The following is a 14,122-nucleotide window of genomic DNA, read 5'->3' on the forward strand; positions in this document are numbered from 1 at the left end:
CAACTGAAACACTTTAAACTCAGAGGTATTCAAGTGGAAATTTAAATTTCCAGCATTTGTTTTTAAATGAGAAAATGCTGAGTGTCTAATTATTCTATTTACTTGTGTTCATTTAAATGAACAAATTATCTGATTTATTGGAATTTATGCTTCCTCCTCCTAACGAGACAAACGCATGCCTTAATTTGTTGTAGATCACTGAATACATACAGTACGTGCAAATGAATGTGAAGGACTGCTGTAGGGGCTGCATTGTTCAGGCTGTATGGACCATTAGCTGCAGCCTGTGTCTAAGCTGCTGTGGAAGACGTACTGTTTTCCAATTCCTCTCTTGTTGCTGCTCTGCTATTTTAAGGTGGCCGTGGCTTCTTTGTTAAGACTGAAGTTATTGCCTTCTTTGGTTGCTCTCCCTGCCTGGGCTGCTGGCTTCCATAAAGTATGAGCTATGTTAGGATGACAGGTTTGTATTCATTATGGATGGGGGGAAAAAAAAAAGAAAAGGGGGGAGCATGTGGCAGCCAATCAAAGCATAGAAGCGAAGCTGAGGGTGAATATTTGTAAAGGTTGCTGAGAAGAGAAGCAGGGAACGTAGGCAGAGGAAGCAGCAAAACGCCTCTTTCTGTCTCTATTTCTCACATACGGCAGATGCAAGCGTACACAAGCTCAAACGTCTGTGTGGATGTACTGCATGTGCATACACACACACACATACACACACCTGCTTTGGGCTATTAATTTCATTCCAAAGATGGTAAGAAAAGAGGGGGGTGGGGGGTGGGGGTTAGTTTTGAGGGTGTGTGGAGATTAAAGGGGTAAAGACAGACTTTTTGAATGAAGTAAGAAGGTTTAGGCTACAACATTGTAACAGTGCATGTCTCACTGCAGACTACATTTCTACAAGTTATTCATCAGCTTCTTTAGGTTTACTTAGCATAAAAGAAAAGTTGTCTTAAGACAGGAAGCCAAATCGTCCAAATGCAACGATTAGTTGATTAATTGATCAACAACAAAAAAATTAAACTAAAATTGTTTTAGTCCGTTTTCAGGAAAAAACGTCCGAAATTCCATCTTGAAAATGTGATGCTTTTCCTGCTTTTCCTTGTCATATATAACACAAATATGTTTTGGATTTTGGACTGTCGGCTGAATAAAATAATACATTTGTCTAAATCTCCTTTGGCTGAGGAAAATCATGAGAGACATTTTTCAGAATTCTCTAAAATTTCATAGATCAACTGATTAATCAAGAAAATAATCAGCAGATGAATCAAGTTGCTGCAGTCCTAGTGGTGATATTCAATCTCGTCTGCTATATTTAGCCTCACAATTATGTTATAACTGCTTTCTGCCATTGTTGCTGTCGCTGTGACTCTCCAGCAGCTGATAGCCACAGTTCGCTGCTGGCTGTGAAAACAGCAAAACAACATCACTGATAAACAGCCTGAACATCACTGACAAGCCAATTTCTGGAAAATGAGAGATTAAGGTATTATGGGGCCACATGCAGAGCACTATATATCCTATTTACCTGAATTTTATATTATAAATGCACATATTATAGCTTTAAGTGACCATATAAGTATGTCTGAGGGACCTCTGGCTTAGAGGAAAGGCAAGGGCAATGTGGGAATAGATGTAGCTGCTAAGTGAGTGTGTTTTCAGGAAAGAGGGATATGAGGGAGCTAATGAGAGGTAAAGAAAGGAAGGACAGTTCAGTTGAAGTGTCAGGGCTGAAGGTTGAAGTGGTTTGTGAAAGGAGGGGTTGGTAAAGGTCAAAAGTTGGATGAGGAGGCAGGTTACCTTCTCCACCTGAGTCAGATCCTCTCTGTTTCTCAGTGACTCGGGCTCCATCCCCTCATGGTCTAAATACTGCACATTCATATTCAATAGCCAGGCTGCTGTGCGGTCCAGCGCACTGGGGTTCACTGGGGAGGGGGCCTAGTGAAACCAACATAACACACACACACGTACATGAGCTGAGTGCAAGTGACGGGGAGGGGGGCAGGGGGGAAGGGAGGAGGGAGGAGGAGGGAGGGCAGGTTGCAACAACAGCACAGAAACAACAGAAATAAGCTTGAAATGCACCAACTCATCTGGATTGAAAGCAGCAGGTGGAATGGATTCACACTCCTGTCTTCAAGCTCACGCATACACTGCAGCACACACTCTGAAGCACTGATTTACACGTGAGAGTGTGTACACCTACAGTGCCATTCCAGTATTAAGGAAGGTAAATACTGTGAGATTAAATGTGAACTGAAATCAGCCTGGAGGCAGACGCTACCAGCTTAGGTGCGTGTGTTTGTATCTGCCACGTCTCTTATGGACAGATGGACAGATGAGTAGGGAGCGAGGCCGTGGTCTGTTACAGTACGAGTAAAAAAGTGGGATGTTTTTATCGCCCAACACACTAATTTGCATTGAAGGCTTTTGAAAAGGCTGAAATATCTGAGTGTTAATATCTGCAAATGGACAAAACAGAATAAAAGAGGAAAAGAAATGAAGCTTTGTGTCAGCCTACACATGAAATGTGAATGAAACTTTCCAGGGTTGTTGGCTTTAGTACCCTTGTTACTGGCTAATGTCAATTAACTGACAACCTGTTTGAAAAAGTTAATTTAATTCCAGACAGATTGAATTAAGATATAAATCCACATTAATTTATAATCAAGATTCAGCTATTTTGATAGAAAAGAAATGATTTTATCTTTTGTCTATGTCACCCATAACCCATTAAACTACACTGGAAAGGAAACTCAACTTAAAGCCACCATGTGGAATTTAATAATTTGTGACTTTGGCGTCCTCCACTATTAGCATCAAAAAAGACACCTTTGGGATCTGACTGTCACTGAGAGAAATGGGCTTAAAGCAACCGACAGGCTGCACCAATTTTCACTGAGATTGTCTAATTTTTCTACCAACAGGACTAAGAGTCGACAGAAACACTGTTTTGGTCATAAACCAAAGTATTCGACAAATTACAATTTTGACAATAGTGCTACATCACCAAAGTTATTACAGTTCACCCTGAGGGGAAAATGAATGTCTGTACATAATTTAATGACAACCCATTTTATAGTCCGGCTAACACTTCACACAGAATTATAAAATCACTGGATCACAAAAGACGTAAGGATTCATCCTCTGGGCACCATGAATATCTGGAAACCCATCCAATAGATTCTGAGATATTTCCATTTGGACCAAAGTGGTGGACTGACCAACTGATTGACGTCGTCATCCCTAGAGCCTGAAAAAATCATTTAAGAGATACTATCACAAAATATCTACACACAGTGGCTTTAAAGTCCTGGACTTAGTGCTGAGTTTCCTGAACAAACACATTAAATTAGGGTGTGCTGCTCGACTGTAGACTACTCCATAGGGAGGAGATCAAGGCATAATGATTAATATGCAGATGCCTTCCCCTTCAGCCAGTCACCAAGGGCAACCAATGACTAGTGACTTAATTACAACCTAGAGCCCTGACCTGCCAATAACGAACATAGACTTACCAGCAAAGGCGTTGAGGAGAATGTCAATTTTAAATGGAAACCTCCCGACGTGACACACACACAATATAAACACACTGACAGAGTAAAATACTGTATCTGTTTGTATCCATGAGGTCTGTTTTCCCGTTGCCTTGTGTGCGTGTAAGCACATATATCGCTTGTTAATAAGATGCTAATTGCGCCTCCACCACCCTCATTGTCAGCCCATTAAAGTTGACCAGTAAAACAGTGGTGAAGTGATGAGCTGCCTGTATGCAAATTACTGTCATTACACGCACGACGACCGTAGTTCATTAGGGCACAATGTGCAGAGTGTCTGTGCTGAGTCCACCCACACAGCCTTTCTCAACATGCTTCGAGACAAATGGGCGTTTGGTAATAGCAACTTTTTCTGTCACTGTAATTTCAGATGATTACATAGGCTGAGATAGCTGCAGTTGACTGTCTTGAATATTGCCCTTATGAACACCAGCCTCCACACGTGTAAGTTAAAGATGTGTACACAACAGTCGAGTCCCGTACCTGTTTATGCTGAGCCCTCTGCTTGGTCTCAGGACTGTCACCTTTGGAGGAAGAGGACTGCTGTCGTAACCGCGCCCCGCTGCCGGGCCAATCGGGGGATGATGTCATCATGCTGCCAGAGGAGGGCCGGGGGTAGGGTCCGCTGTTGAGCAGATTCGGGGGTGTGCGGCCTCGAGTGATGCTCTGCGGTGGGGGTTGGTCTATCCTCCGCTGCGGACCGGCGCTGTTCTGTCTGGGGACGGTGGGCTGGTGGGGTGTTTCTGTGAGGGACAGCTGTCGCCGGTTGAAGTCCCCTGAACGCCTGGTGTACTCGTCCCCGCTGCTGCCCCCACCTCCGCCGCCTCCTCCTCCTCCACCGCCGGGATTCAAGAAGGTGTGTTTCCCTCCTGCTGGTCCGTCCTCGTTGTTGCTATGGGAACTGACAGAACTGTGGCACTCTGAGCCCGAGTCAGTCATTCCGCGCGGGGACACGGGCAGGCAGGCCGCCATCTGGTAGACCGGATTCTGGAAGGAGAGGGGGGCAAGTAGTTGGGCAGGTCGACCAGGGGTACTTTCTGTGCCGGGGGTGGTGGGGGGCTGGCCCGGCCTCCTCAGAGTGGGACCTCCGAGAATGTTGCCTTGTGGGACTCTGGCTGACCAGCCACCACCAGAGGCTGGGCATTCACCCAAGGCGTCTGAGGTACTGGGACCCGGAACACCTTCCAGACTGCGTGGGTCCTGGAGGTCCACCATGGACAGACTCTTGCTGCCATTGGCCATGCCCAGGTCTGGCTCATTGGTCTCGGAGTAGCTTGAGCTGCGTGCTGGGGAAGGCTGGATCCCTGAGCTCCTAGTCACAAAGAATAGGTCCTTGTTTTCTGGGGTGGGGGAGGGTAACCTGGTGAAGTCAACCAATCTGAAAGAGACAAACCAAAGAATAAGTAAATCTGGTATCCATGTTAAACTCTCAGCCAATCATTAATTGATAACAAATAAATTGACACCCTTGATCACAACAATGCAAACTTTAAAATGAGATTAATTCCACATTAGCATTATAATTTTCCACATATTTGTCATTTGAGTAAGAATTGAAACGAAAATGCAATAATCCAATTTGCATTTTCATTTTCACATACTCGTGACAGCAGCATCCTATGAAGATAATAAAATGAAAATGGAAAAAGCTGTTTGACATTTCATTTTCAAACTCGTACTGTACAGTTTCCATTTATTGAAGAAAGCAAAAGTCACAATTAAAATTTAAATGTAATTTTCTAACAACTTGAAAATTAAAACGAAGACTGCATTTGACATTTCATTTTCAAAGACTTAACCTGCTCTATAGTGGATGATATTCAAATGCAATATGCGAAACAGAGCCACCAGTGTATTGCATTTACATTTACACGTCACCGTGCTCTTTTGGTGTCGAAATGAAAATGAAAAATTCAGTTAGTCGGGACATCAGTCATTCTCTGTAGGCGGGACGCCATATGCTACCTGCGTGACTTAATCTTAGTCTGCAGTGCTGTTTCTCAGAGAGGCTGCAGAGGCCTTGCTGAAGCAAAATTCACCCAATATTGACATAACCAATGCTACTTCCCCCGCTTCCACCACGAGCACTACCAGTACAAGGAGTGTCACCAGTTTCACTGCAAGTTCTGATCGTTAAGGCAGCACCAGAGGTAAGTATGAGTGGTATTTACCAATCTTCCAATAACAATTTATCTTCCAATCATCTCTATCATTCACATCACGCTCATCTCCTCCCTTCTCTCTGTGTCCTTCTCCCTCTGTTCCATTACCCTTCCCTCCTTTAACTTCTTTCTCCTCTTCATTCTGCTCAATTTCGTCCCTTTTTCAATCTTGGCACTGTCTCCTTATTCAGTCTCCTGCTTTTCGTGTCACTGCTTAGTGGATGAGAAGCAATTAGGTGAGAATGGCGAGCTCATTTGAATGCCATTTCGGTCTTACAGCTTGCTGATGAGGACACGCCACACACACACACAGACACACGTAGGCCAATATGTGAGCAGTTATTGTGATAAAGTGAAGAGGCTCTGACATCAGGTCATATAGCGACATCACCTAATTAGTTCTATTGATCCTGGGCCCCTGATGAGCATAATGATGCCAGCTGTCTGACTATCTTCCTGTTTCTCCTGTTGTCTCATCGTCGTGTTAAATGCAGTATGTTCTCATCTACCTGCCTGCACACTGGAGGTGGCGTGTTCACTGGTGTCTGGCTATTACATCCTTTTGGTCCCTGCACCTTCATGTTAATCTTTCTGAGCTTCACCTTCCCATTGTAATACCAGAGAGCAAGAAGACAGGAGATAAGTGAGATAATGTGCTGTCTGAGCGTGTATTCATCCACGGGAGAGCACATGAGGTTTCATCTGGCTGATGTAAACAAACAGGGGTGACACTCTGATTGTGTCATGGCCTCACCTGACAAACATTAACACTCAGTAGAACTGGTGGTGTAAGAAAACACACTGGCTGACTTTGAAGAACAACGGGTGCATGGTATCAGTGTTGGCTTTACAGTGCTCAAATCTGTTTCCTCATACCAACCTGTTCTGCGATTAGCTTATCTCCAAATCACTTTCAAGCCCAGCCAGTAATCAAATACGCCCAGAGCTGGCTGCTGGTTATAAGAAGTAAAAGCAAAAACTGGGAGCACAAAGAAACTGCATGGTAACATGGTGGCCTGGGAATAAGCAAATGATAAAAATATTGTAAATAAAAACAGCTATGTGTGCAAATTGCAGCGGCAAAAGTGCCCTCCTAGTTACAAATAGGCACTGGGATTTAATGGTAATGGATGTTCCAAGATTTCCATGTTTATATCATTGGAATAATAGTCAAATCACTAAAAAAAATTTTTACTGATAAAAGGATGTTTTTTCTATTTTTTCTGTTGCATAAATAAGACTGATATTTTGCACATGGACTTTAAAACTGTATTTATTTGAACTTTAAAAACTTAAATTAGGCTTTTTAGGAGAAGAACTGTAAAGTTTTACTGTATTAATTACCTTTTATTTACAGTTTTTTTAATAGTCTTAATCATTATCCATGTCAGCAGCTGCAGCACCAATATACAACAGTTGTCTTTTCTTTGCTGCTCATTTTAACATTTCCACAAGCAAATAAACTTCCAACAAAGATAAAAAGAAAATAATAGGTTTTGTTCTTTGAGACTCCCAGAAAATCTGAAACCAAACATCTCATATTTCACACGATGCATCTAATTATCTTCCAGTTCTATATTCATGATTCAAAAATAACATACAAAACAATGTTGTCTGCATAAATGAAGAAACTCTGGTTCTTTACTAGCTGAGCTCCAAAAGATTTCTTACCCTGAAAGGTCATTGTCTATGACCATCTTCTGCAGACCAGTGGAGATGCTGCAGCTTGCCTCGGCGGGAGGGGAGCCCATATGCTCCGAGGCCGGTCCGGGTGTCATCTGGACACTTGATGGATTTGACAGAGCTGTGTTCACCTCCCGCAGGATCCTGGGCAGAGGACCCAGCTTAGAGGCTGCACTCTGTGAAGCCAGAGAGACAATTAAATTCAAGCCAAATTAAATATTACTCTAGACCACTTTAGATTTCATTTAAATGTTATGTGATTGAATTTGATATTTGCATATTTTTTAGACCAAGTTATTTTCCCTATTCCATGCAATCAACTCTCTTATTCAGAAAACACTAAATAATGGAACAGGCTGGTTGGTCTGATGGACTGGAGTATCTACTCACTGTGATTTCTGAATTATTGAAAGATAAGGGTTCAGAGAACTAGATGCTCTACCAAAAGAAAAAAGGAAAAAAAAAAGAATGAAAGAATCTGCCCTTTATCTAATCATTACCAACTTCCCATCTGCTACCAAACCTAATGTAAACGTCCTTGTAAATCCATTAATATGCCTCATCCAGCCTCTGAGGCTTCACAGTGTTCTCTTCTTGTGCAGTGCTTATGTAATACAATAATAAATTATTGATTTCGTGTACGATAAACATCCTGATGTAGTCTATGCATGAGTCTAATCCTGTTCCTTCAGTTCAACCTGATCATGCACAGAAGACGTTGGATTCCTTTCCTTCATGAAATCTCTGTATATCAGTATATTTGATAGAAACTAATGCATTACAATATTCAGTATAATTGGTTAAAATCAGCTACATACTCCATGTACACATCACTGTCCATAGGAAACACCACATGCGTAAGGAATAATTTATATAAGAAAAGATCTGAATCCTTTTGGTGCATTAATATAAAACAGCTAATGCAGTATGTCATCTCCAGTACCTGATCCATCTGGGACACCACCTCAGAGAGGAGGGAGTGCAGTGTGGAGAGTTCCCTGCCGAGGTCGATATACCCCTCAAAGCCTGCTGTGTTGGAGATTGTCTCTGGATTTGAGATTTCGAGCAAGAAGCGCTGCATATTGGTCCACTCGTGCTCCAGGAACTGGTTCATGAAAGACATGTACTCTTCCTTGTTACCAAATCTGAGGGAAGGGCACAGGGAAGGGAAACGGGGCAAAGAGTAATGCAGAAATGTAAGTTTATAAAATTCCCAAACTTTTTATTAAAAAGCTCAGTATGGGCATGTGTCTTTGGATTCAAACATCCTGCTAAAAAACACAGACTCACTTGGTGAAGTTGGCCAGGTTTTGGGTGACTTTAGCGATGAGTGTGAGCGTACGTGCCGTGCGGTCATCGGGATACTCCTGCATCAAATTGAAAAGTGACGGGGACATGATGGCTGGACAGAGAAATCGCAGGAACAAAGATGCGCTGATCAAACGCTCGCTGATGTCAGGTCGGCCCCGGTTGCTGCATTCCTGCCGCCATGACGCAAAGACCTCCTTCAGTTCTCGCGGAAAGACACTGTGGAGAATAAAATAATAAAATAATAAATAAAGAATATTTTTGAGAGAAAATCAAATACTATCTTTGCCGGATGTGTGTGTGGCATAGGGGAGAAAAACAATACAAAAAAGATCTTTAAAGTCTCCAACCTAAATTTAAAACTTTTTAAACATTTTTAATACCACATTAAATGCGGTTTAATACCTGTTTCATGGTATAAGTATGAAAAATATAAAGAAAAACCAGTAGTGACGATAAGGCCTAGAATTACTTAACAGATGCAGTATATAACAGTATTTCCTTATAATATCATTAATCATTAAATACAACCTGGACGCAGGTTAAATAGCAGGAAATGAATGGATGGTTGATTTAACCGGTTAAAAAACAATTAAGTTAAGGTCCACATATGAATTCTATCTGAATGTTACTTCCTCCAACACAAAAATGGGTCATGTTAATTTTTATAGGTCACATGTCAAAGCAGTTTGTTTGTCTTTGGTATATTTCCTGTTCTTTTTTTTTTTGGGTCGGGCGGTTTGATCACTTTGGAGTTCTGGGCTTCAGTGAACGATTCCTCATTTTAACTCTGACTCCCAAACCTTTGAATAAAAGTTATCTATCGCCTACAGACTCTGAGATTGCAGTAATCTTGTAAGTTTATCGCAGGCCACACTTTGCAACATGAATCTTAATAACCTTAGGCACAACATTAAGTTTAATGTATGTAGACTGTACGAGGGAAGCCAATATACAGGAAAAATAATAATAATAACAGCATTTACATGTTTTATTTGTGATGAAGATCCTTTGGAATGAAAGTCTGTTTCCAGAGGACAATACAGGAAGAAGATTTTGATGCTATAATTCCCTTTGTGTGCTGTTTTCCATGCAATACAGCAGAGCGGACAATAACTGTGGTGATGTCTGGATACTGATAAGAGCTACACTTCGCCATTAGACACTGTTTATGGACCCATATGCACTCTGTGCAGTTTTATACAGAAAAATGTTGAAAGAGTTCATAATTGTGTTGTGGTATTCACCAGTATGAGTTGATGATTTTGCAGAAGGCCAGCTCGCAGCACATCTTCAGGTTACTCTGGTGTTCTGGCAGGTCACCTGACGAACACTTGGACGGATCCACCTCACAGTTCTCATCTGACTCATACAGAGCCTTGATGAACTCGCCTGAAAAAGAATAAAAACAGAACAAGAAGTAAGAAATTAAGGAACATGGGTTTTTGTTGATTAATTCCCTACTGTATCTGTGAGACAAGCAACTCGCACAAAAGGGAACTGTCATAGTTCTTCTTTTTTTGTTTGTATTCAGTGATATGAAGTGGTTGTAAAGTTCTGCTGAGCTGGGACAGAGAAACAATATGACGTCAAAACCGCAGGGAACAGTGTGATATTGTCATTGAGACTGTAGTAAGGCCAAACTATAAACTAAAAAAAGGAAGTTATCTTTCAAGACAGAGCCTTCCTGAAATATCCTGAATATTGTAAACCAAACAAAGTTACGCTTTGTTCTTTTTGTTACCTCCACTCGGATAAAAGACATTTCTTTTCAATCTCAGTGAGTCAAGAGCCGGTAAAGGGAGCCCGTCTTTGACCTGGCAGTAGCCTGAGATTATTATTCCACTCTAATCAATATCATTGAAATGGGGAACCAGGAGTGTCTTTTGTCCTTGTGTTGCCCCAGTCGCAAAAACAGTGATGCATAATTCACCAGCCCTCAATATTTCTCTGCATCAACCCTGAGAGGGACATGGGAGGAATCAGGCAGCATTTTCTAGTTGCAAACACAGCCAGAAACAGAGAGAGAGAGACACACACACACACACACACACACACACACACACACACAGAGCATTAATATTAGCAGCATACAGGTTGTGAGAGCCAAGAAGGATGTGTGTCATTTGGAGATTAAACTACTGCTGTGTACATTTCTGAATCAGGCAAAGGAGAACAGCATACAGCGCACAAAGAGTGGTGATTGTTAGGACTGCAGTAACACTTGTCTGCCTGTCCCAGCCAGATAAAAATGTATTTCAACTATTTGCTTTTGTATATAAATATTTTCTTCAGCTTTTCTCATTTAAATTAATCCTCACGAATGTCGGCATTCACACATAACACGATATCTTACTGAATCTAGCTTCAGCTTATCTAATTTAGCTATGAAGCTCATTAGCAGGTGAAGCAGGTTGGTCACAGTATGAATTGTATTGTTTACAATCAGCCGCCAAAACAAAAAAAAAAACTGTGATGACAGAAGAATTGCTGCAGTTGTCTCGCTGTCAGAATGATTCTTGGAAAGAGAGGTCGACTACCCGCTACATTTAATTAACTGATGCCGGAGGTAACTACACTATTTCCAGAGTAAGTGAATGAGTAAGCTCGGAGGTGAGTGTGAAGACGAGAGAGAGCAATGAAAAGATATGTTGGGAGCAAAGGTGGACAAAAAAACAATGTCGCTGTTGTTGTTGTTTTCTTCCCCTGCAGCCTGCAGAAGGTGTAGCAGTGACTGACACATAAAAGGCTATAGTAAGAAGATAAACACTAAAACGGACAAAATAGAAATAACAAGAGTTAGTTAAAGGATGGACATAAAACAGATTTTGCTCCTCAGGTGCACTGCTCCACTCACCGAGGGCGTCCTGCAGATACTTCTGTCCCACAAGTTTGAGGTATTCCTCTATGGCCTTTGTGGCGAGTGTGTTCTCTCTGAAGATGAGGTGCTCGTTCTCCCCACAGCGGTCCACCTCTGACATCATCAAGTCCGTGAGGAAGTCCTGCAGAAACAGATAAAAACAAGACAAGGACAGGGTCAGCTTCAAGTCCTACAATCCTAACAGGATTAGTTGATGAGGATGTTAAAAAAACACAGACAGTACCATGTAAAATAGGAATTCATTTGAATGACCCATGATTTGGGGGCAGTGAAAGCAAGATGAAAACAAAACAGAAATATTATCACCTTTTAAGTTAATATGGCAAACTTGTCAGAATTATTTAGAAACCCAGAAGACACGACTCAACATTATCACACATTTGGAGTATATATATATATATATATATATACACATATATACATATACACACATACATATGCGCTCCACCAACTCCTATTATTACTCATATTCACCAGCTAGTTGCTAACTGTGCCTGTTCTGCAGCTGGGCAGGAACCATATAATTAGATTTAAGCTGCCTGTGTCTGGAAACAACACTGATAAGAGCGAACAAAATATTAATGCTAACGCTAACCCTTACCCAGAGAACCAAAACTATGACCTGAGAGATGCTAAAATGTCTAGCAGAATTTTAGAGGAACTGCAGGCTTGTGATAATTCTTCTGAGAGTGTGGATCAAGTTGATCAAATGTTGATAGAAAATATAAATTATAACAGCTTTGACAGCAACATTAATGAGAAAATCTTTCTTTTCTTTTCACTGGCTTACAACTATGTTGGTGACTATCTCTGTGTTTGCATGAGCTAGCAGTACAGCTCATTAGCTTCACCTTCATTAAATCCTGAGACAGGTGGCCACGGTTCCAAGTATCGCTACTCGGCTGCACCTGTGCTGTGTGTCAAACGGGAAACAGGAGTGTCTCTCAATACACTGCACTTCCACAATGTGACAGGTTTTCAAAACACATTTTTAAAGACCAATGAACACACACAAAGCATAATTCTGTCAGTGCAATGAAAATGAAGGAAAGCAAAACAGCTCTATTCACATCATCCTTTGAGTTTGACATACCCCACAGCTGAGACCCAGAGACGGAGAGAGAAACATCATGTTTACGACTGAACAGACAGAAAATTGTGACAGGACTCGTATTTTTCATATAATGGCAGCAAACGTTCTCCTCACTTCCACTCAAATGCTCAAAGACTGATTTCTGTTTCACCATACAATGAGTGAATGAAAACAGAAAAACGCTAGTCTCTGTTTCGCCACTCATACAAAAGGAGAACAGTGAATAATAAGTGGCAACTGACGAAATGTGGATGTACATTGCAGCCAGGAAGCACCACAACACAAGTCTCTATCAAGGTTATCTTTGGCAGTGAGAATTATTTTGATTAAATGCTCTTATTCATTTGTCTTAGAAAAAATAACTGTGTTTAAAACTGATAGCCATAAGAACTAAATATTAGTAATCAGGTAGAGAAAAATAACAGGTAGAGACAGGCATTAAAGCTTCCAAAATTCAAAGTCTGAAAGGAGAGATGGCAATGCAGCCATCTGGGGATGAATCATCCCCCGTTTATATCCCTTCAACAAATTTGTAGGTGTACTCTCATGTAAGTCCCCTGGAAGCTTGTTAAACTAGGGGAACCGGCGCAGCAGCGGCGAGGGAGAAGAGAGGCAAGTGACAGATGTATGGAGAGAAATAGACAAGGAAAGGGAAAAAAAGACGGAGTGGGGGTCTTTTAAGAACAGAGGTGCAGGCAAAAAGCAAGCAACACAGTCTCTCCGGTGCTTTCTATAGCTGTGGCAGAAACATGTTATCTGGCTAATCAAAGATAAACCACAGGGAGCCAATCATCCGCTGATGTGCATTGAAATAAGCCTTTTTGGTTATATTATATACACAGTGGTGTCCAAAAGTCTTATACTATTTTCCCATTGGGAAAGTGGTCTTAGACTTTTGGACATACTATATATACTGTATATGTATGTATGTGTAAAAGTTTGGGTCCACTTCACAATAAGACCAGCCTTATAAAGGATTTATAAATGGTTTATAATTATAGAGGTCATTAATTTGGTTGTTAACACTCAAATAAATGATAAATAAACAATTATAAAGAAGTTATAACACAGTTTTCTTACATAGATGCAGGCTCACTATTTGGCAAGATGAAGTCAAGGTTCACTTACTCATTAATCTTACTCATGAGTAACTATCATTTATAACTGGTCAAAGGGAGCCTTTTAGTATTCTTTTATCTAATGTGTTATCATATATGATTTATAAAGTATTAACAATTTAATTAATAAACTACTTCTAAAACATCCATAAATCATAAGGGTAGTCTTCTTGTGAACTGGTACCTAAAGTCTTAAATTTGGCAAATACGCGTATCAATAAACGTTTACATTAAATCCACTGTAACGCTGCTGGCGTGAATGAGAAGTCTGGGCTAGAGAGTATCATCAAAAACATCATCCTGCAACAGCTCTGACAGTT

General features: G+C 41.1%; 1 protein-coding gene across 13 annotated transcripts in view; it reads right to left on the minus strand.

The window, feature by feature from the left end:
• dab2ipb (DAB2 interacting protein b) overlaps nucleotides 1–14,122 on the minus strand; it is a 149,625-nt gene that overhangs the window by 9,238 nt on the left and 126,265 nt on the right. For 12 of the 13 annotated variants that reach the window (XM_056403006.1, XM_056403007.1, XM_056403005.1 and 9 more), the window contains 7 exons: nucleotides 11,568–11,712; nucleotides 9,958–10,102; nucleotides 8,693–8,929; nucleotides 8,346–8,547; nucleotides 7,391–7,578; nucleotides 4,041–4,935; nucleotides 1,801–1,938 (listed from right to left, as the gene is read on the minus strand). In XM_056403006.1, coding sequence (XP_056258981.1) covers nucleotides 1,801–1,938; nucleotides 4,041–4,935; nucleotides 7,391–7,578; nucleotides 8,346–8,547; nucleotides 8,693–8,929; nucleotides 9,958–10,102; nucleotides 11,568–11,712 — 1,950 coding nt within the window. The remainder of the gene's footprint in view (nucleotides 1–1,800; nucleotides 1,939–4,040; nucleotides 4,936–7,390; nucleotides 7,579–8,345; nucleotides 8,548–8,692; nucleotides 8,930–9,957; nucleotides 10,103–11,567; nucleotides 11,713–14,122) is intronic. The other variant, XM_056403008.1, reaches the window with a different exon arrangement.

Source organism: Seriola aureovittata, chromosome 18, assembly GCF_021018895.1.
Source record: "Seriola aureovittata isolate HTS-2021-v1 ecotype China chromosome 18, ASM2101889v1, whole genome shotgun sequence".
Taxonomy (NCBI): domain Eukaryota; kingdom Metazoa; phylum Chordata; class Actinopteri; order Carangiformes; family Carangidae; genus Seriola; species Seriola aureovittata.